Here is a 23439-nt window from a genome sequence, read left to right as displayed (position 1 = left end):
TCATCTTGCTAGACCAACTGGCAGGACCTGACTGCTTGGTGTTCTGCATTGAATGGACTGAGGCTGTGATCGGGGTGAAAGTTACTTAAAGGATTTACCGGTATGGCGGAGTCCTGAGCACGGGGGGCGGGGCCTCAATCAGAAGGGGGCGGGGCCTCAACCAGAAGAGACAGGACCTTTAAATCCCCGGGCCCTTTACATCGAGATTTAAAGGCGGCTGCTGTAGTGGCGGCTGGGAGCCCTGGGCCCTTTAAATCACGGCTGGAGCCCCATGGTACTGGTAGCTGTAGCGGCAGCCAGGAGCCCCGGGGCTCAGGCAGTGGTTAAAAGGGACCGGGGCTCCGCTGCAGTAGCGGCGGCCAGGAACCCCGGCCCCTTGAAATCACCGTCGGAGCCTTGGGCCACCACTGCTATTCTGGGGCTCCGGCAATGATGTAAAAGGACAGGGCTCTGGGAGCCCTGGGCCCTTTATATTGCTGGCCTGGGGAAGCTGCCCCCTGCCAGTATGGTCGGCTGTGTACCGGCTCTTGCCGATATGCCGTACTGTACCAGACCAGCTTACTTTCACCTCTGGCTGTGCTGATGATCACTTTGTTCCAATATTCTTCTTCAACTTCTGTGTGAAAACTTCTCTCCAATAGCCTGGGACCAACATGGCTACAACAACACTGTATAAAACCAGAAGGTGTTTCCTGGGAGAAGACTGATGGATGGAGAGCAGGAAGAGGGGTTTCTAGCTGATCTATACAATCTGGGGCTGAAGGCAGGAGGGCAGTGGAGGGGCTCACTGCTGATGTGTCCACTGTTGGACATAGGGGAACAGTGTGAGGGCCGTGGGGAGTGAGGGATGCTCTCTTGGTGAGGATGAGCTCCAAGCAGAGAGGTGGTGGGGTTTCCTACTTGGAAGAGAGGGGATGAACTCTAACTGGATGGGCTGAGGGGGCTGTCCTGGCAGAGGAAGAAAAGATGACCTGGCGGGGAGGAGAGCTAGGCGTAGTGGAAGACAATGGAGCATGGCGAGGATGTACTTCCAGCAGAGAGGCTCGGGGGGGGGGGGGGGGGAGGAGGGAGGAGAATAGGGTTTTAAGAAAGGACAACACGCACAGAGGATGATATGGACTATGTTTTAGGACTTTTGTCACAGACTACTTGCATTATGTTTTGTAATTAATACCTTTCCTGGGGGCCCATTTTTCTGTAAAGGGAGCCTGGCATAGAGTCTTTGGATTACCTGACAGGGGAAACTGAGGTGGGCACACCAACTGTGCTGTGGCCTGGCACAGGAGGGGACTCCAGGAGTGGCTGGTCTATCATAACAACCAATAAATATATTTAAATTTCCTAAAGCTAATTTTTCTTACAAAATAGCAATTTTGTGTGTCTAAATATAAAATGTGCTTAAAAAGCAAATATTAAGGTTGAAATATATGCATACAATGAAAGCAAATAACTTCCCCACCTCTTTCCTGCCTCTCATTCCACCAACCTCTTCCTGCCACTTTTAAATCTGGCTTTGCATATTTCCTTCACACTCTACCTGTGAAGTTTTAGCACTGACAAAGGTGCTATGCACTTATCCCTGCATGTGTGGTAATTGTAAAATAAGCAGTAGATGGGCCTGCTCAAACTTCCACTGCATCCGATGAAGTGAGCTGTAGATCACGAAAGCTTATGCTCAAATAAATTTGTTAGCCTATAAGTTGCCACAAGTACTCCTTTTCTTTTTGCGGATACAGACTAACACGGCTGCTACTCTGAAACTTCCACTGAAGGCAACTAGGTGTATTGCCTTTGACTTCAAGGGGAGCATGATCAGGCCCCCAAATCTACCCCAAACTAGCCTGTGACAACTTCCTATCCTTGCCCAGTTAAGCAGAATAGGATGGCCATTCTGCAACAGGAAGATTTGTGACTCTCCCAAACTTTTTAATATAACTAATATAACTTTTCAAACTGTTACAATAATTTTAATCCAAATCTTATATGAACGGAAAGCATCCTTTTATAATGGTCTCTTAACTTTCTCCAATGGTGTGGTGGTGTTATGACCTTTCAAAGAATTCTTAAAAGCAGGAAACCTGCTGTAAAATGTAGACTGAGATCAGTTTCCTGAAGAGTTGTCACAGCTAGCATATTCTTATCAAGTGTATTTAAGTGTGAGGCCAAATGCATAAAAATGGCCAGTATTCCCTTCCTATATCCCACTGCGTCTAGGTGAATTATATTTCCACTCAAAATGTGAGATACACAGCACAGCAACATGAGCAGTTAAGACCAGGGCTGTAGATGCTAGCTGATAGCTAGGTCTATGCTTTAATACTTCTATGAATATTTTCTCTAAAAAGCTGATAATACTGAGAACTTTTCTTTTGAAAATAACATTTTTGTTTTTTCATTTATTTTTAATATTTGGTGTGTGCATATGTGCGTTCATGTGTGCATAGACTTATTTAGATACAGATATATAAATCATGGCACCACTGAAATCAAGGGTAGAAATCCCATTGACTCCAGTGATGCCAGGAACTCACCCTTAGATCTCTGCATTCCTATAAAGCAATAAGTGATAGTATTTCCCCATAGAAAAGGGAAATTGCCAAAAAGAATTCAATGCTTCCTTGAGGCCCCGAGGCCTTTAAATATCTCACTGCAAAATCTGGAGGAGTTAGTGTATTGAAAAGTTATTTTAGACAATTTTCAGAGGTATTTAAACTTTTAGTAAATGTTTCTCTAACTCGGAGTTCTGTACTTTTGGCTCCCACGGTAAGCCAGAACCCTGACTTTGTAGGTGGATGACTATGGAAAACATTGTAGAACACTTCTCTGAGAGTTTTTCTTTCAACTATATGGCACAGGAAATACTATTTAGATGGCACTATTATAAGGTGGGCGCATAACTGGTTGGAAAACCGTTCCCAGAGAGTATTTATCAGTGTTTCACAGTCAAACTGAAAGGGCATATCAAGTGGTGTCCTATAGGGATCAGTTCTGGGTCTGGTTTTGTTCAATATCTTCATCATGATTTGGATAATGGCATAGAGAGTATACTTATAAAGAGATACCAAGCTGGGAGGGGTTGCAAGTGCTTTGAGGATAGGATTAAAATTCAATATGATCTGGACAAACTGGAGAAATTGGATAAAATTCAATAAGGATGAATGCAAAGACTCCACTTAAGAAGAAACAACCAGTTGCACACACATAAAATGGGAAATGACTTCCAAGGAGGGAGTACTGGGGAAAGGTATCTGGGGGGTCATAGTAGATCACAAGCTAAATATGAATCAACAGTGTAACATTTGAAAAAGTTGCAAAAAGAAAAAGAAAGAAAACATCATTCTGGGACATATTAGCAAGCGTGTTGTAAGCAAGACACAAGAGGTAATTCTTTCACTCTACTCCATGCTGAATAGGTCTTAGGAGTATTGTATCCAGTTCTGGGTGCCACATTTCAGGAAATGTGGACAAATTGGAGAAGGTCCTGAGAAGAGTAACAAAAATGATTAAAGGTCTAGAAAACATGACCTGTGAGGGAAGATGGAAAAAAATGGGTTTGCTGAGTCTGGAGAAGAGAAGACTGAGGGTGGGACATAACAGTTTTCAAGTACATAAAAGGTTGTTACAAGGAGAAGTGAGAAAAAATTTTTTTTTAACCTCTGAGGCTAGGAAAAGAAGCAATAGGCTTAAATTGCAGCAAGGGTAGTTTGTTGGACATTAGGAAAAACTTTCTAACTGTCAGAGTGGTTAAGCATTGGAATAAATTGCCCAGGGAGGTTGTGGAATCTCCATCATTAGAGATTTTTAAGAGCAGGTTAGACAAACACCTGTCAGGGAAGGTCTTGACAATACTTCGTCCTGGCATGAGTGCAGGAGAATGGACTAGAAGACCTCTCTAGGTCCCTTCCAGTCCTACGATTCTATGATGGACAAAATCCATGATCATTTGGTGTTCCATAAAGATATATTAACATTTGTTTGGCACAGGCAGCGTGCTGTTACTCACTCTTGGTTTTGCCACTTGCAAGTAATGAGGAATTCCTAAACTATTGCCAATTAAACCTCTGTACCTCGCCATTATTTTTGTATGTTTGCTTGTGTGTTTGATATTAGAACACTTTTGGCTCAAGCCCCCTGTTACTATCTGAGTCAATGGAGTTAGGTCAATGGAGTTGGAGCATACAGACTGATAAGCCTGAGTTTTGTGCTGAGCCCATTCAAGTGTCAGTCTAAGCTTCCTGTTACTGGATTTTGTCTACAACAGTAAGTAGTAATTTGTTGCTGATCCCTACTTGCATTTCTCTCTTTCTTAAGTTGTAATCTGTTTTCACTGAGAAAATATAGAGGTGCAAAGAAAATATTTATAGTTTATTTTTAACAATATGCTGCATACTCTAGTAGAAGAGATAATACTACAGGATGTTATAAATTCCTTGATCAGTCAGTCCTTTTCCATAAAAGGAGGTAAAGGGACAGTGGAGTTACACCAAGACTGAATTTGGCCCTGTGTGTCCAAGTATTTATTAATGTGACTTGTTTTATGGGTAGATCTTCTCAATTTTCAGTCCACAATCTGTCCATAGTGACTTATTCTTTGCTACTCATTCATACGAATTTGTGCAATTCAGTCCTAAAAACCCTATTGTGTGGGTGAACATAGAAGGGATGAGCAGAATATGAAAATATAGACCTAAACACATTTGTGTTTTGGAACCATCCTTTCCTTCACAACTCAGTTGCAGATGCTCGGCCACACAGATTATTGCTTTTTTTATATTTTATTAGTGTAGGCTAATAGATTCATTGCAGCTCCTTTGCTCTTTTGTTCATTTTTTCTTTTTTCTGTACACTGTCCTGATAGGTTTGTAAAGTCAATGTCCCTAAACAGCATCTACAGCTGAGATTAAAAAAAAGCTAACATTGAAGCCTGTCAAACCGGTTTTGGTCACTGAATGACTCATGTCTGCCATGGTGAGAAAGTGAATCATATTTGTCTCCCTTCATCATTTATTGCAGAGGGACAGTACTTTGCCTGTCTTTGAGATTAAAATCTGGAAACACCTTTTCAGAACCATGTCTGGTCTCTAATGATAGGTGATAGATACAGAATAACTTAACAGATCACTAATGCCTTAAGATGCTGTGTGTGTTCACTTTGTACCTTTTCAAAATTAATTGGAAGGGTTTTTGTCCAGCTCATTGACCTGAACTGGTCAAAAGTAGATATGGGGCACAACTAGACCACTCTGAACTTTCAATCTCACCCAAACGCTGACGATGTTGATTGGTGATGGGGAGTTGAATATAAGGGACCTGGTTTTAGTTTGGCAAAACAAACTGACCAAGAGCTTTCTAAAGGATAAATGTACATTTTTGCTTATCATTGTTTAAAATAGAGGGTGGCCAAAACAGGACCCAAACTTTGATGGGTAATTGGATAAATAGGGCTCAGATCCAATAGCAGCTAATTTCAGGCTTTGGCTTAGTAACAAAAATGTTGTTACCATCTTCCCAGCCCCCAGACACATTGCGTGCATGTGTGTAAGTAAAACAATATATAATTAGTATTTTTAAGTTTCTAAGAATTAGATTGGCTCTGGATAGTGAAATCATCTTAAGTTTTAACCAAGTGCAATAGTTCTGGTACCTGATGTGAACAACTCCAACCATTATATATGGGAATGCCGATCACCTTGGTGGCCTGACTAATTCCTGTTTGGTTTCTGAAAGAGATGTTACTTATGTCAAATTGTTTTTTTTAAAGTGAGAATATGGGGCTGTTGGCAAAATACAGCGACAATTGAGCAGACAACTGTGCAGCTGCATTTCAGTCTATATCAATGCAGTACAGAACTGATGGAAATATTAACTTAACTAACATTAAGTTTTTCAGAAAACTTGCAGGGTGATCCTAATGAATGACTCAGCAACCAGTGTCCATCTGCAAATACTGGATACTTTATCTGTTTTATGGACTGTCTCATGTTTGTTGCAAATTAGTTCCAGAACCATAGAATTTTCACTCAGCAACTGGAAAACTACTTCAGGATTTGGCAGTTAATTGTCCTGGGATCTAACCTGAGTGGCTGAGATCAAGGAATTTATTCTTGTTTTTCATGGACTTATGCATGTGTTTAAATTTTTCAGTGGATTTTGTTTTGTTTTTTTGGATTGATCTACAGAAATGAGAACTTCAGCTATGAATATTTTGGACACCATAGAAATCAGCCATAGACCCAATTTATTTGTTTAAAGTAATATTTTGTGTATTTACCTTGTTTAGTTCCAAGAACAACAGGCACAGAGATGAGGTGGTTCAAGGACTGTAGCTCTTTCAGCAGTGTAGGGTCTCTAGAGGGCCAAGCTACAACAGTGGTTGGGATTTGCTTTTGGCACTAATCAGATAGTATCAATCATAACTCAGTTCTCTTGGCTTCACACACCTGATACCCCTTCTCCACCATTTGATATTCTCTGCCTAGGTTTGATTGTTAGGGCTGGAAAAGGGCATGTTGTGGTGGAACTAAAAATGGAGGGAGAAACAAGTGTTCTAAAATCTAGTTTTGTAAGTCTTGGGTCTCTCAATGTATGTGCTCCTCTATTGGGATGGAAGACCTGAGGTAAGAGAGCAACCATATTTTTTACCTGCTTACAGGCTGTGGTATAGATTAGAGATTAGTGTGTGTGACTTATTAAAATAGAAGGAAGCCAAAGGCATCTCTTTCCACAAACATTTTTCCAGGAACATTGATTTGAATTTTGGAATGGATTCATTTTAATCAAGTTTGTGCATCTCTTATGCCTGCACATTCAAATGATTGGGTTTTAAGTGGTACGAAAGTTTGCAGAAAGCAAATTACTAACTGGCAGAAACCATAGAAACCAAAGTTTGCTTTCACATCCTGCACAAGTATTTTTGCCAGAAGCACTTATACACGCGTTCAGTTAGGAACTGAAACTATATCATTCAACTTAACTAGCCAATCACAACTAACCTGTGCAGCTCAAATAGCAAAGTTACTTTAATATACTTTACTAGATTGTGCTATCATTACTTATGCAGAGTAGTACCTTACTCTCCAGGTAATCCTGTTGCCCTTAGTGGGACTACTTGCGGAATAAGATAATTTTCACCTTTTGTAGGTGTAACATTTTGCAAACTCTTCAAGGCAGGCATTGTCTTTGCTATTGTATTCACATAGGTGCTGTGTACAATAGGGCAACTGGGCCTTACTGATATACAAATAAGAAATATTCGGAAATTTGTTCACGACCTTGTTTCTCAAAGAAAATTGAGACCCTCCTCCCCAATCTTCACAATTTTTGTTGAAAGATTTTGAATAACAAATAGAATGTAAGCCCTGGTCTACACTAGGACTTTAGGTCGAATTTAGCAGCTATCCCAGAGTGCTCCATTGTGACCGCTCTGGACAGCACTCTCAACTCAGATGCACTGGCCAGGTAGACAGGAAAAGAACCGCGAACTTTTGAATCTCATTTCCTGTTTGGCCAGCGTGGCAAGCTGCAGGTGACCATGCAGAGCTCATCAGCAGAGGTGACCATGATGGAGTCCCAGAATCGCAAAAGAGCTCCAGCATGGACCGAACGGGAGGTACGGGATCTGATCGCTGTTTGGGGAGAGGAATCCGTGCTATCAGAACTCCGTTCCAGTTTTCGAAATGCCAAAACCTTTGTGAAAATCTCCCAGGGCATGAAGGACAGAGGCCATAACAGGGACCCGAAGCAGTGCCGCGTGAAACTGAAGGAGTTGAGGCAAGCCTACCAGAAAACCAGAGAGGCGAACAGCCGCTCTGGGTCAGAGCCCCAAACATGCCGCTTCTATGATGAGCTGCATGCCATTTTAGGGGGTTCAGCCACCACTACCCCAGCCGTGTTGTTTGACTCCTTCAATGGAGATGGAGGCAATACGGAAGCAGGTTTTGGGGACGAAGAAGATGATGATGAGGAGGAGGTTGTAGATAGCTCACAGCAAGCAAGCGGAGAAACCGGTTTTCCCGACAGCCAGGAACTGTTTCTCACCCTAGACCTGGAGCCAGTACCCCCCGAACCCACCCAAGGCTGCCTCCTGGACCCAGCAGGCGGAGAAGGGACCTCTGGTGAGTGTACCTTTTAAAATACTATACATGGTTTAAAAGCAAGCATGTGAAAGGATTACTTTGCCCTGGCATTTGCGGTTCTCCTAGATGTAGTCCTAAAGCCTTTGCAAAAGGTTTCTGGGGAGGGCAGCCTTATTGCGTCCTTCATGGTAGGACACTTTACCACTCCAGGCCAGTAACACGTACTCGGGAATCATTGTACAGCAAAGCATTGCAGTGTATGTTTGCTGGCATTCAAACAAACATCTGTTCTTTATCTCTCTGTGTTATCCTCAGGAGAGTGAGAAATAATTCATGGTCACCTGGTTGAAATAGAATGCTTTTCTTCAGGGGACACTCAGAGGAGCCCATTCCTGCTGGGCTGTTTGCCTGTGGCTAAACAGAAATGTTCCCCGCTGTTAGCCACAGGGAGGGGGGAAGGTTGAGGGGGTAGTCACGCGGTGGGAGGAGGCAAAATGCGACCTTGTAACGAAAGCACATGTGCTATGTATGTAATGTTAACAGCAAGGTTTACCCTGAAAGAGTGTAGCGACTGTTTTATAAAATGTGTCTTTTTAAATACCGCTGTCCCTTTTTTTTTCTCCACCAGCTGCATGTGTTTCAATGATCACAGGATCTTCTCCTTCCCAGAGGCTAGTGAAGCTTAGAAAGAAAAAAAACGCACTCGCGATGAAATGTTCTCCGAGCTCATGCTGTCCTCCCACACTGACAGAGCACAGACGAATGCGTGGAGGCAAATAATGTCAGAGTGCAGGAAAGCACAAAATGACCGGGAGGAGAGGTGGCGGGCTGAAGAGAGTAAGTGGCAGGCTGAAGAGAGTAAGTGGCGGGCTGAAGACAGGGCTGAAGCTCAAATGTGGCGGCAGCGTGATGAGAGGAGGCAGGATTCAATGCTGAGGCTGCTGCAGGACCAAACCAGTATGCTCCAGTGTATGGTTGAGCTGCAGCAAAGGCAGCTCGAGCACAGACTGCCACTGCTGCCCCTCTGTAACCAACCGCCCTCCTCCCCAAGTTCCATAGCCTCCACACCCAGACGCCCAAGAACGCGGTGGGGGGGGCCTCCGGCCAACCAGCCACTCCACCACAGAGGATTGCCCAAAAAAAAGAAGGCTGTCATTCAATAAATTTTAAAGTTGTAAACTTTTAAAGTGCTGTGCTTAAAGTGCTGTGTGGCATTTTCCTTCCCTCCTCCACCACCCCTCCTGGGCTACCTTGGTAGTCATCCCCCTATTTGTGTGATGAATGAATAAAGAATGCATGAATGTGAAGCAACAATGACTTTATTGCCTCTGCAAGCGGTGATTGAAGGGAGGAGGGGCGGGTGGTTAGCTTACAGGGAAGTAGAGTGAACCAAGGGGCGGGGGGTTTCATCAAGGAGAAACAAACAGAACTTTCACACCGTAGCCTGGCCAGTCATGAAACTGGTTTTGAAAGCTTCTCTGATGCGTACCGCGCCCTCCTGTGCTCTTCTAACCGCCCTGGTGTCTGGCTGCATGTAACCAGCAGCCAGGCGATTTGCCTCAACCTCCCACCCCGCCATAAACTTCTCCCCCTTACTCTCACAGATATTGTGGAGCACACAGCAAGCAGTAATAACAGTGGGAATATTGGTTTCGCTGAGGCCTAAGCGAGTCAGTAAACTGCGCCAGCGCGCCTTTAAACGTCCAAATGCACATTCTACCACCATTCTGCACTTGCTCAGCCTGTAGTTGAACAGCTCCTGACTACTGTCCAGGCTGCCTGTGTACGGCTTCATGAGCCATGGCATTAAGGGGTAGGCTGGGTCCCCAAGGATACATATAGGCATTTCAACATCCCCAACAGTTATTTTCTGGTCTGGGAATAAAGTCCCTTCCTGCAGCTTTTGAAACAGACCAGAGTTCCTGAAGATGCGAGCATCATGCACCTTTCCCGGCTATCCCACGTTGATGTTGGTGAAACGTCCCTTGTGATCCACCAGAGCTTGCAGCACTATCAAAAAGTACCCCTTGCGGTTTATGTACTCGGCGGCTTGGTGCTCCGGTGCCAAGATAGGGATATGGGTTCCGTCTATAGCCCCACCACAGTTAGGGAATCCCATTGCAGCAAAGCCATCCACTATGACCTGCACATTTCCCAGGGTCACTACCCTTGATATCAGCAGATCTTTGATTGCGTGGGCTACTTGCATCACAGCAGCCCCCACAGTAGATTTGCCCACTCCAAATTGATTCCCAACTGACTGGTAGCTGTCTGGTGTTGCAAGCTTCCACAGGGCTATCGCCACTCGCTTCTCAACTGTGAGGGCTGCTCTCATCTTGGTATTCATGCGCCTCAGGGCAGGGGAAAGCAAGTCACAAAGTTCCATGAAAGTGCCCTTACGCATGCGAAAGTTTCACAGCCACTGGGAATCGTCCCAGACCTGCAACACTGTGCGGTCCCACCAGTCTGTGCTTGTTTCCCGAGCCCAGAATCGGCGTTCCACAGCATGAACCTGCCCCATTAGCACCATGATGCATGCATTGGCAGGGCCCATGCTTTCAGAGAAATCTGTGTCCATGTCCTGATCACTCACGTGACCGCGCTGACGTCGCCTCCTCGCCCGGTATCGCTTTGCCAGGTTCTGGTGCTGCATATACTGCTGGATAATGCGTGTGGTGTTTAATGTGCTCCTAATTGCCAAAGTGAGCTGAGCGGCCTCCATGCTTGCCTTGGTATGGCGTCCGCACAGAAAAAAGGCACGGAACGATTGTCTGCCGTTGCTCTGACGGAGGGAGGGGCGACTGACGACACGGCTTACAGGGTTGGCTTCAGGGAACTAAAATCAACAAAGGGGGTGCCTGTACATCTAGGAGTATTTCAGGCAGGACTTCACGGAGGGTTCCAATAAGAAATGGTGCACCTAAGTTATCGTTCTTATTGGAACAAGGAGGTTAGCCTGGCCTCTGACTGATACATGCCTAGATTTACCTCGCTGCACCTTCTCTGTGAGTGACTGCAGTGTGATCTAGAGGAATGAGTCTCCTAGACAGGGGAGGAGGCAAATGAGTACAAAACAAATCTGGTCTATTTCTTGTTTTGACCCACTCCATCTATCTTTTACATCTTTGGCTGGCAGCAGACGGTGCAGAAGGACTGCATGCCATCCACATCTCATGGCTGCTCGGCAGAAGATGGTACAGTACGACTGCTAGCCATCCCCATCTCTTGCCTGCCTGGCAGAAGATGGTACAATACGACTGCTAGCAATCCTCATCTCTTGCCTGCCTGGCAGAAGACGGTACAGTACGACTGCTAGCAGTCCGTATCGCCTGCCCGCTCACCATAAGACGGTTCAATAGGACTGACTGCAGGACTAAAGAGAATGAACTGGTCAAGTTACTCCCAATTTAGTCCCTGCGCCCATGTCTGCCCAGGCGCTACCAGCCGACGTGGCCAGGAGCACCTCGGACACGACGAGGACCACTACCAATCATATTGCACCGTCTGCTGCCAGAAGGCAATGGGTTGCTGCTACTGTGCAGCAAAGCCGTACCGCGTCTGCCAGCACCCAGGAGACATAGGGTGACGGTTACCTGAGCGGGCTCCATGCTTGCAGTGGTATGGCGTCTGCACAGGTAACTCAGGAAAAAAGGCACGAAATGATTGTCTGCCCTTGCTTTCACGGAGGGAGGGAGGGAACGGGGGCCTGACGATACGTACCCAGAACCACCCGCGACAATGTTTTAGCCCCATCAGAGTGCTCCATTGTGACTGCTCTGGACAGCACTCTCAGATGCCCGATTGTTTGCCGTTGCTCTGACGCCGGGAGGGGCACTTACAGGGTTGGCTTCAGGGAGCTAAAATCAACAAAGGGGGTGGCTTTACATCTAGGAGTATTTCAGGCAGGACTTCACGGAGGGTTCCAATAAGAAATGGTGCACCTAAGTTATTGTCCTTATTGGAACAAGAAGGTTAGCCTGGCCTCTGATTGATACATGCCTAGATTTACCTCGCTGCACCTTCTCTGTGAGTGACTGCAGTGTGATCTAGAAGAATGAGTCCCCTAGACAGGGGAGGGGGGGAAGCAAATGAGTACAAAACAGATCTGGTCTATTTCTTGTTTTGATCCACTCCATCTATCTTTTACATCTTTGGCTGGCAGCAGACGGTGCAGAAGGACTGCATGCCATCCACATCTCATGGCTGCTCGGCAGAAGATGGTACAGTACGACTGCTAGCAGTCCGTATCGCCTGCCCGCTCACCATAAGACGGTTCAATAGGACTGACTGCAGGCAGGACTAAAGAGAATGATCTGGTCAAGTCACTCCAAATTTAGTCCCTGCACCCATGTCTGCCCAGGCGCTACCAGCCGACGTGGCCAGGAGCACCTCGGACATGACGATGACGGCTACCAGTCGTACTGTACCGTCTGCTGCCACAAGGCAAGGGGTTGCTGCTACTGTGTAGCAATGCCGTACCGCGTCTGCCAGCACCCAGGAGACATAGGGTGACGGTTACCTGAGCGGGCTCCATGCTTGCAGTGGTATGGCGTCTGCACAGGTAACTCAGGAAAAAAGGCGCGAAATGATTGTCTGCCCTTGCTTTCACGGAGGGAGGGAGGGAACGGGGGCCTGACGATATGTACCCAGAACCACCCGCGACAATGTTTTAGCCCCATCAGGCATTGGGATCTCAACCCAGAATTCCAATGGGCAGCGGAGACTGCGGGAACTGTGGGATAGCTACCCACAGTGCAACGCTCCGGAAGTCGACTCTAGCCTCGGTACTGTGGAAGCGCTCCGCCGAGTTAATGCACTTAATGCACTTAGAGCATTTTCTGTGGGGACACACACACTCGAATATATAAAACCGATTTCTAAAAAACCGACTTCTATAAATTCGACCTTATTCCGTAGTGTAGACATACCCTAAGGGAATTGCTCATACATACAGCTCAAGCAAAAAGAGGCTAAATTAATCAAACTGCATGATGAGAATTATTCTGCTCAGCTCTAGTCTTTTTATAATTTTTTTTTCATATATTGTGTATAAACATGTATCCCTCTCTATACATTTTTATCTAACACTGATCTGTCAATTCCACACTCTACAGGGGCTACTTTTATTAATTTCTTTATTTTTAAAAGCCTCTGGTAAAATCAGTCAGCTCAGCTGTGTTTTCAGTGTCTTTCCATTTCCCCCCCCTTCAAGTACCTCTCTCCTTTCCCCCAATAGCCCTTTAGTGTTCCCATCTCTAAGAACTGCTTTTTCCTATCATGAATGAGTTTTCTGCTTTCTGTCTGCATCTGCTGTTTGCTCAGTCACTGACCTCCCAGCTGCAGAGAAACATCTTGAAATAGTGGCTAAAACATTCAGTTAGAAATAGAATATGAAAAGCAAAATAGTTTAATTTCATCATGACTAGCCCCAGAAGCTGCTCAGCAAACAGAAGTACCTTGTAATTGACACACCAGCTGAGTAGAAGCATTTGCATCATATAACCTACTTTCATTGTTTAAAGGCTAAATAATAATGAGTGCGATGACATATATTGACTGATTGGATCAACAGTGCAGATGGAAACGGTTTGAAACAGTCAAGTAAGAATTGCCAACAAACCTTCGGGTAAAAAAAAATCAATCACCTGTTTTCTTTTCTTTGCTGTGTCATGATGTAATATTTTCAAATGGAAAAATCATTCTCAGTAATGGTTATTAAGGCTCCTTCCCTAAGAAAATAGGTGATTTGCTGAGACTTTAAGAAACAGGATAGTTCAGACTTGTCCCTGTAAAGTGGTAACGTGGATAGCTTTTATCTTTTGCTATTTCTTTGTTAAATGTTTTGGTTACATTTTAAAGTAAGGGGTAGCATGGTGATGGCCAACTCCTGAAGTCCTTACTGTTTTCACTCAACCAAATCAATCAGACAAATCATTTACTTAAGCCAGAGGCTTTTGTCTTAGTAATGAATCGAGGTTTTGGTTCTAAATTGTCCATTCTTTCTTCCCTCTTGTCCTCTCCTCGTTCTCCCTGCCCCCATGTGTTCTGCAAATAGGATTTTAAATACGAGGTTTGAAGTTAAACTGTTTTGTTTACTTTTTCTTCAAAACAATTTTTGCTTAAGGGGTGGAGAGAAGCTCAGAGAACTTATCAGGTTTCAGAGTAGCAGACGTGTTAGTCTGTATTCGCAAAAAGAACAGGAGTACTTTTGGCACCTTAGAGACTAACAAATTTATTTGAGCATAAGCCTGCGTGAGCTACAGCTCACTTCATGGATGCATCCGATGAAGTGAGCTGTAGCTCACGAAAGCTTTTGCTCAAATAAATGTGTTAGTCTCTAAGGTGCCACAAGTACTCCTGTTCTTTTTGAGAACTTATCAGCAAGTTTATTTTATTTAAAAACATAAATGTTGGCAATGGGGACTGCATATTTGGCAATGGCAATTAAAGGTTACATATATGATATTCCCTATGTTAGTGCTGTGCAAAGCTGGAATTTGGGGGCAGATTTTTTTTTTCACTCCGGCGTCTTTATGGACTATAGTGACAATTAGCAAGGTGATAAAGTTTTGGCAAAATCCTGGCTTTTGTAACCTGAGTTAATAAAGGTAATGTGAATATCTAAAATACTAATATATTGAGGTTGTTGTAACATTATGTATTTCAGCCTCTTCTCCATCCCAAGAGGCCCTTAGAAAGTGACTGCTATAATTGAAATTGTAGAGCTGACAACACTACTGTTGCTTGAAGAGGAGGTTATCCCTGTATTTGCTCTTAAAGTATATGGTAGTCTGAGCCAGGTCCCCCTTGCGTACTCTAAGGGGACTTTCTCCTTCCTTTTGAACACATGTGTGACCTCTTGTTCATAATATCTTGAATGGAAACTGTCAGTGGACCAGGTCATAGGCAGCCAGGTCGAGTGGTCAGAGTCTGAATGCCAGAGCCAAGGGCTGAGGCAGAGTTGGAATCAGGAATGAGAGAACATAAGAATGGCCCTACTGGGTCAGACCAAAGGTCCATCTAGCCCAGTATCCTGTCTTCCAACAGTGGCCAGTGCCAGGTGCCCCAGAGGGACTGAACAGAACAGGTAATCATCAAGTGATCCATCCCTTGTTGCTCGTTCCCAGCTTCTGGCAATCAGAGGCTAGGGACACCATTCCTGCCTATCCTGGCTAATAGCCATTGATGGACCTATCCTTCATGAATTTATCTAGTTCTTTTTTGAACTCTGTTACGGTCTTGGCCTTCACAACATCCTCCGGCAAGGAGTTCCACAGGTTGACTGTGCATTGTGTGAAGAAATATTTCCTTTTATTTGTTTTAAACCTGCTGCCTATTAATTTCATTTGGTGACCCCTAGTTCTTGTGTTATGAGTCGTAGTAAACTACGCTTCCTTATCTACTTTCTCTACACCAGTCATGATTTTATAGACCTCTAGCATATCTCCCCTTAGCCATCTCTTTTCCAAGCTAAAAAGTCCCAGTCTTATTAAGCTCTCCACATACGGAAACCGTTCCATACCCCTAATCATTTTTGTTGCTCTTTTCTGAACCTTTTCCAATTCCAGTATACCTTTTTTGAGACGGGGTGACCACATCTGCGCGCAGTATTCAAGATGTGGGCGTACCATGGATTTATATAGAGGCAACATGATATTTTGTGTCATATTATCTATCCCTTTCTTAATTATTCCCAGCATTCTGTTCGCTTTTTTGACTGCCGCTGCACAGTGGATGTTTTCAGAGAACTATCCACAATGACTCCAAGATCTCTTTCTTGAGTGGTAACAGCTAATTTAGACCCCATCATTTCATATGTATAGTTGGGATTATGCTTTCCAGTGTGCATTACTTTGCATTTATCAACACTGAATTTCATCTGCCATTTTGTTGCCCAGTCACCCTGTTTTGTAGCTTTTCGCAGACTGCCTGGGTCTTAACTATCTTTAGTAATTTTGTGTCATCTGCAAATTTTGGCACCTCACTGTTTACCCCTTTTTCCAGATCATTTGTGAATATGTTAAATATGGCTAGTCCCAGAACAGATCCCTGGGGGACACCACTGTTTACCTCTCTCCATTCTGAAAATGGACCGTTTATACCTATCCTTTGTTTTAACCAGTTACCAATCCAGGAGAGCACCTTCCTTCTTATCCTATGGCAGCTTACTTTGCGTAAGAGCCTTTGGTGAGGGACCTTGTCAAAGGCTTTCTGAAAATCTAAGTACACTATATCCACTGGATCCCCTTGGTCCAAATGCTTATTGACCCCTCAAAAAATTCTAGTAGATTGGTGAGGCATGATTTCCTTTTACTAAAACCACGTTGACTATTCCTCAATAAATTATGTTCATCTATATGTCTGATAATATTGTTCTTTATTATAGTTTCAACCAGTTTGCCCAGTACTGAAGTCAGGTTTACAGGCCTGTGATTGCCAGGATCACCTCTGGAGCCCTTTTTAAAAATTGGTGTCACATTAGCTCTCCTCCAGTCATCTGGTACAGAAGCTGATTTAAATGATAGGTTACAGACTACAGTAAGTCGTTCTGCAATTTCACATCTCAGTTCCTTCAGAACTCTTGGGTGAATACCATCTGGTCCTGATGACTTATTGCTGTTTAATTTATCAATTTGTTCCAAAACCTCCTCTAATGATGCCTTAATCTGGGACAGTGCCTCAGATCTGTCATCTAAAAAGAATGACTCAGGTTTGGGAATCTCCCTCATATCCTCAGCTGTGAAGACCGATGCAAAGAATTCATTTAGTTTCTCCGCAATGGCCTTATCTTCCTTGAGTACTCCTTTAGCACCTCGATTGTCCAGTGGCCCCACTGGTTGTTTAGCAGGCTTCCTGCTTTTGAGATACTTTAAAAAAAATTGCTATTACTTTTTGAGTCTTTGGTTAAATATTCCTCAAATTTTTTTTTAGCCTTCCTCATTCTATTTTTACACTTCATTTGCCAGAGTTTATGCTCTTTTCTATTTTTCTCACTAGGATTTAACTTCCACTTTTTAAAGGATGCCTTTTTGCCTCTCACTGCTTCTTTTACTTTGTTGTTTAGCCACGGTGGCTCTTTTTTGGTTCTCTTCCTATGTTTTTTAATTTGGGGTATACATTTAAGTTGAGCCTCTATTATGGTGTCTTTAAAAAGTTTCCATGCAGCTTGCAGGGATTTCACATTTGGCACAGTACCCTTTAATTTCTGTTTAACTAACATCCTCATTTTTGTGTAGTTCTTCTTTCTGAAATTAAATGCTACAGTGCTGGGCCATTGTGGTGGTTTTCCTGCCACATGGATATTAAATTTATTATGGTCACTATTAACAAGCGATCCAACTATATTCACCTCTTGGACCAGATCCTGTGCTCCACTTAGGACTAAATTAAGAATTGCCTCTATTCTGGTGGGTTCCAGGACCAGCTGCTCCAAGAAGCAGTCATTTAAGGTGTCAAGAAACTTTATCTCTGCATCCTGTCCTGAGGTGACATCTACCCAGTCAATATGGGTTGGAACTGGATTACCAAGAGTAAGGGAAGGCAGCAGCCGGGCTGGTCCTGAGGTAGGAGGAAGGCTAGAACAGGATGAGAACATGGCCGGGTGCAGGGCAGGATCTGGGCTGGAGCAGGGCTTGGAGAGACAAGCACAGGGAGGCAGAGAGTCCATGGCCATGTGCATGTGCATTGAACAGCCAGTAAGCTGCTGCTGTTCGGTTTAAGAAATGGCCTGCTGGCTTCCTCAGCCAGTCGGGCAGGGTGGTCCATCAGGCAGCCTAGCTGACTCATTAGGGCATCAGAAGTAATGAGCAGTTGCCACTGGCCAAACTGGACAGTCTCTACGCAAAAGAATAAATGGACACAAATCTGACATCAGGAATCATAACATTCAAAAACTGGTAGGAGAACACTTCAATGTCTCTGGCCACTCAGTGAAAGATTTAAGGGTGGCAATTTTGCAACAGGTTTCAGAGTAACAGCCGTGTTAGTCTGTATTCGCAAAAAGAAAAGGAGTACTTGTGGCACCTTAGAGACTAACCAATTTATTTGAGCATAAGCTTTCGTGTAGCTCACGAAAGCTTATGCTCAAATAAATTGGTTAGTCTCTAAGGTGCCACAAGTACTCCTTTTAATTTTGCAACAGAAAAGCTTCAAAAACAGACTCCAACGAGAAACTGCTGAGCTTGAATTAATATGCAAACTAGATACCATTAACTTGGGTTTGAATAGAGACTGGGAGTGGCTGGGTCATTACACATATTGAATCTATTTCCTTAAGTTAATTATCCTCTCACCTTCTTGTCAACTGTCTAAATGGGCCATCTTGATTATCACTACAAAAGTCTTTTTTTTTCTCCTGCTGATAATAGCTCATCTTAACTAATTAGCCTTTTACAGTTTGTATGGCAACTTCCACCTTCTCTGTATGTGTGTGTGTATATATAGATCTTCTTATATGTTCCATTCTATGCATCCGATGAAGTGGGCTGTAGCCCACGAAAGCTTATGCTCTAATAAATTTGTTAGTCTCTACGGTGCCACAAGTACTCCTGTTCTTTTTGCGGATACAGACTAACACAGACCTTGCATGCTTTACATTGTTTTACATGCTCAAAGGAGGCATAGCAGGACTTAGAATAAGACTTAACTATACCTTTGCTAGCCTGTCTGCCAGTAACTACTGTGACTACTTTGTTCTTTTCTGTATAACAAAGTAAGTCCAGGTATCTTTGTTAAAACAAATCCCTCCATTGTCTTTGGCCAGACAGGTGTGAGGCCAGACACTATATGTTTTTCCATCTGCATACCATACCATGGCATTGAAGTGTCTCACATTTTTATTCTCTGTCACGCATGTAATGACTGCAAAATGTGTAACATGCTATACATGGTGCAGGATTGCTCAGACACCAATAGCTGGGGGTCTGGGCTGGGTCACATAATGATATTATTCCGAGGCTGAAAATTTCAGTTCCTTGTTAATAAGGTGGAAGAACTTCCCCATATTATATAGAATGCTAAATAATGACCATTCAACAACAAAACTGTTTGAGTAACTGTCAGAGCACACGTTAAAATATCCATTCTACCTGTGGATTAAGTACATAGACTTTGGGATATCTGCATGTTTGAGCATGCATCTGTTTTAGGCCACAAATCTCTTTGCTGCTGAAACAAATAATGGATCCCCATTTAAAAGTGTAGCTACAGTATAAAAGCTGGCATGCTGATTCAGAACTGAAAAACAGCAACTTAATCTTTTGAATACTCCTAGTTGTTCTTTTCTGTCAGTGTGTATATAGTCTACATATATCACGCACCTACCTAACTGTTTAAATATATTTCCCCCTACTCGTGGACTAAGAAAACACAATTAGAATTGATTATGTAATGAAGTTTTTTCCTCCTTTAACTATACTAAATAGAAAACATAATGTTAAGAAAGAAACTTTTCTATGGATGAGGCATTTGATGATGTTACAGGCTATAAAGTACCAATGTACCTATAAAGTCACCAAAAATTAACATTTTCACAAAACACGTATTGGCACCTACTTGATATGTGCAGAGACTTAGGCTTTTGTTGATACACCAACATTCATAATTACGTGTGAATTATAATTTTCTTAAGACAAGCATGCATGGGTTTAGAACTGCAAACACCTGTGTGTGTGAAGCTTATATGAATGTATAAATGAGTAGTGCCAGTCTTAGTTATTTCTGCTGATAAATATTCAGGAAGTCCTCAAAAATGGTTTGGGGTTTTAGTAGGGCCTCAACTTGGACATCCCTTGTGTGAACCCAGACCTGTGCATGCCTTCTTTGATTTCCTCACCACTAGCAACCCCCACCCAATGACAATTCTATCACCTGCATCGACAAAGGGTAGAATCTTTCCGCTGGAAATGTGAGTATTAGTGCACTGAACACAGTCAGAGTGAGATGATAAAGCTTCCACATACCTCATTTTGGGACATACATATTTCCCTTTAATTGTTCTAATCTTCTTTTACAACTGCTGCACATGTAGCACTTGTCTAGAGGCTGATCAAGTGCAGATACTGCTTATTGAAGCACTAGATGGCACTTCATTATTACTTGCTAGAGACTGTGCTTATTAATAAAATAACAGTAATAAGAAGACCAATTTTGCAAATTTAGATGCCTCCATAAAAGTACACAAGTACTAATTTAAGCATCTTTGGGCACCAGAATTTTTAAAATAGAACCCACAACTTTTTCCCTCTAGATTTAGTGTGTCTGCTGGTCTGACTAGCAAATAATCTAGCAGATTTCTCCCAAACTCAAGCTGTTCTGAAAGATATTGCCTAAAGATACCAAACAAACTTTATGATGTTTAAACAAATAATCCATATCAAATTAAATCTCGGTGGCAATAAGTAACTTGAGAAATCTGTAATCTGCTGTAAACCTTTCTCTTTCTATGCCCTTATTATTTACTGTAAAATGTACAGTTTTAATGGATGTACATGTTTCTTTATAGACAGGTGGTTGTGGTTTGCTACATCTTGAAAGAACCCCTTTGTTAGACTATACAGATATAGATGCAGTTTTCTTTTATTGTGCCATGTACTTCACAGTAGTAGGTGCTGTAAAATAATGCATAAACCTCAATATTAACTGAATAAATTAATAGTTCCTTTCATTTCCTTTCAGTATATCAGCCGGCAGTTGGATGGGCAGGAATTTTGAAACCCATAGAACTCTTCAGATTTAGTAATCTCATCATGAACAAGAACACCAGTACCCTACATGTCAGGAGTAAAAGTGTAAGTGGGAGCCTTTATTTTTACCTTTCTATTTGTTTTCATATGTGTTCTCATTCCTAATGTTTTGCCATTATCTGTATATTTTTTGTTAGCCTATGGAACAAAGTCCCTTTACTATTGTGAAAGCACCTGTGATAAGACCTCCGTTAACCTTCTCCAATTCTCGTACTTAGTGCTATCTCAATTGTACAGAGCTAAGATTATTTTGGTAGTTCTAAGAGTTTTTTTGAATAAGAACTTTTTCCAGAAAGAATTTATGTGCATTAATATTCAAAAGTATAGGAAGTTTCCTGAGCGTCCATGAAACAGTCAGCTAGTAGGGTCCCAGGAGGTGTACGGGTCAAAAAAGGAGAAAAAAAGTGTGAACTTGCAAGTAAAGTGATCTCTTCAGTACATTCATAACTTTGTGAAAAGGCAGCTGTACAGATTAGACTTGATCTGCAAATATTTATGATATGCCCAGCACTTTAGGCAGCATGGGAGTTGATAATGCTTTTTACAGCATTGTACAGTAAATACTTCTAAGTGAACAGTGATAATATGCCAATACTGTACATATGTGTTTGGATGACGAGGCATGCTTTACTTTCTCACCCTTTATTTTTTGTTTATTTTTGGCTTTATCCCTCCTGTATCTGTCTCATAATATTCAAGACTACTAATGAAATATAGACTATCTTCTGCACCCATATCTTTTTTAAAGACAGTAACAGAACAATGGTAACATGCAGTATTTAGAGACCTCTGCATCAGTGATTTTGCCTGTCAGGGATGGAGGATAGCTGACTTTCTAATATAGTGCTTGTATTTGAGGCTTCAGAATGTGCCCTTTTCTTTAATCAGCCAAGTGCATTTAAAGGACCACCTAGTACATGGAGATGTGGAAAGGAAAGCTTTCTACACATCAGAAGTCATATCATCAGAACAAATGAAGACAGACACAGTTCCCTTGATGTTCACTCTTAAGTTTTGATTACTTTTCCCTCCTCAGATAAACAGTCTTCTCTCTCTTTCTATAATGTTGCCATTTAAATTTTAAGGGAATAAACCCGAGTGAATATATTCATAGAGGAAAGAGGCAGGAGTTTGGTAATCCTTCTGGTTAGTGTGCCGTGTCCATTCATTTCATAACCAGTTTAATGTAGCTTGTCTGGGAAGTCAACGAAACAGGCTGTTACTGCTATTGGATTGAACGAGGGCATGTGGAAATTCTAAGGCTGTGTGAAAGAACCACTATAATATTAAATCTTGAAATTTGAGGTTCTCGAACATTAGTTTAATGAGATTTGACCAAATTTTGGTCAAAGATCTGAAGAATTTCTGTCTCATGTAAATAGAACTGTTTTAGAGCAAAAGTGTGTCAGCTTTCATTCAAACTATGATCCTACTTTGGTACAAAAACATCTGTCATTTAAATTTTGGGAAAGTGACATTTTGCAAACTTTGTGAACGTTACTATTGTATTGAGACATTCACAAAACTTTTGCCCCAGAGAATGGTCTCCACTATTCTTCCTATTAATGTAAAATCCTAGTACATCCTGCCATGTGAACAGTATCTAAATTCTGCCATCTTGCAGCTATTAATTTTCTTCTAACTGGGCACATGAAACACTAAGTAACGAATGAAAAGAATCAACAGAAGCTGTGACCTTTGAGAGATTATTTTAAGCAAAAATGTAGCTTGCTGTTTTTGTTTCCCTTGCATATTGCTAGTGGAAAAATATTTTTTAAATAAAATGTCTGTTTTAACAAGAATGGCTTTGGGAAAGCATTTCATTATATTTGTTGGGTACAGCCAAAGGTTTTGTCTATCCACTGATGCTGATATCAGACTTTCCACAACTTCTACTCTTGTCAGTTTGATTGAACTGGAGTTATCAGGGTTACCCACAGGCTTCCAAATATCACTGTCAGATCAAATATTTTATTGTGTAATAAGTAGCTGCAAATGCATAACAAAAAGTTCCTCCAGTTAATTAAATGAGATTTAAGAGGAGGATTATCACCTCAGTGAGAGGGGAAAATGACATTTATCCTTTTAGGTCATTATCTTTTTATCAGAGATAGGTTTTTGTGATTCTAGGATTTCAGCTTCATCTGTAATCTATATCTTGTTTCATTGGCTTCAGAATGTCATTGCACATACATTAGCCCATAAAGAAGAGAATCCTGTCAATGTGTGTCTGGAATATTTTTGTTTTTGCTTTTCTACCAAATGTTGAGGCAGTTAAGCATATCAAAACCTAGTTGTGAATCTAGCCTAAAGATGCTCTAAAGCTTATTTGTTTTACTACTTTGCCTGGCTTGCCTCACATCTCTCAGTCTGTAGAATAATACAGATTAGAGGTAGAAAAGACATTGATCACCTTTTCAGTCACTCTACTCATACAATATTTGAGTGATCTGTCCAAAGCAGCTTAAAATTACTCAAGTTATGGTGCTTCTGCCATTTCCCAAATTCACAGTCCATTTTGATCAATTTTTTGGCCAGAGGGTTTTAAAATTGGTCAGTTTCATGTTTTCAGATGTTTACTTCTGAAATTTCATGGTGTTGTAACTGTGGGGGTCCCAACC

General features: G+C 42.4%; 1 protein-coding gene and 2 long non-coding RNA genes across 3 annotated transcripts in view; all 3 read left to right on the top strand.

Moving 5' to 3' along the window:
* LOC142072001 (uncharacterized) overlaps positions 1–9262 on the top strand; it is a 96943-nt gene extending 87681 nt beyond the window's left edge. Inside the window, exon 2 of the long non-coding RNA XR_012668285.1 lies at positions 8896–9262. This is a non-coding gene — a long non-coding RNA (uncharacterized LOC142072001). The remainder of the gene's footprint in view (positions 1–8895) is intronic.
* The window catches only part of LOC142072122 (uncharacterized), a 338428-nt gene that overhangs the window by 151880 nt on the left and 163109 nt on the right, over positions 1–23439 (top strand). Inside the window, exon 2 of the long non-coding RNA XR_012668414.1 lies at positions 20751–20863. This is a non-coding gene — a long non-coding RNA (uncharacterized LOC142072122). The remainder of the gene's footprint in view (positions 1–20750; positions 20864–23439) is intronic.
* LOC125636902 (uncharacterized) lies at positions 7532–9262 on the top strand. Its single transcript, XM_048850697.2, has 2 exons — positions 7532–8114; positions 8704–9262. The coding sequence occupies exons 1-2, from the start codon at positions 7532–7534 to the stop codon at positions 8853–8855; spliced, it is 735 nt and encodes a 244-aa protein (XP_048706654.2). The 3' UTR covers positions 8856–9262.

This window comes from Caretta caretta, chromosome 5 (genome assembly GCF_965140235.1).
Source record: "Caretta caretta isolate rCarCar2 chromosome 5, rCarCar1.hap1, whole genome shotgun sequence".
Taxonomy (NCBI): domain Eukaryota; kingdom Metazoa; phylum Chordata; order Testudines; family Cheloniidae; genus Caretta; species Caretta caretta.
Note: the sequence above shows the minus strand (reverse complement) of the source record. Positions and strands in the feature narration are given on the sequence as shown.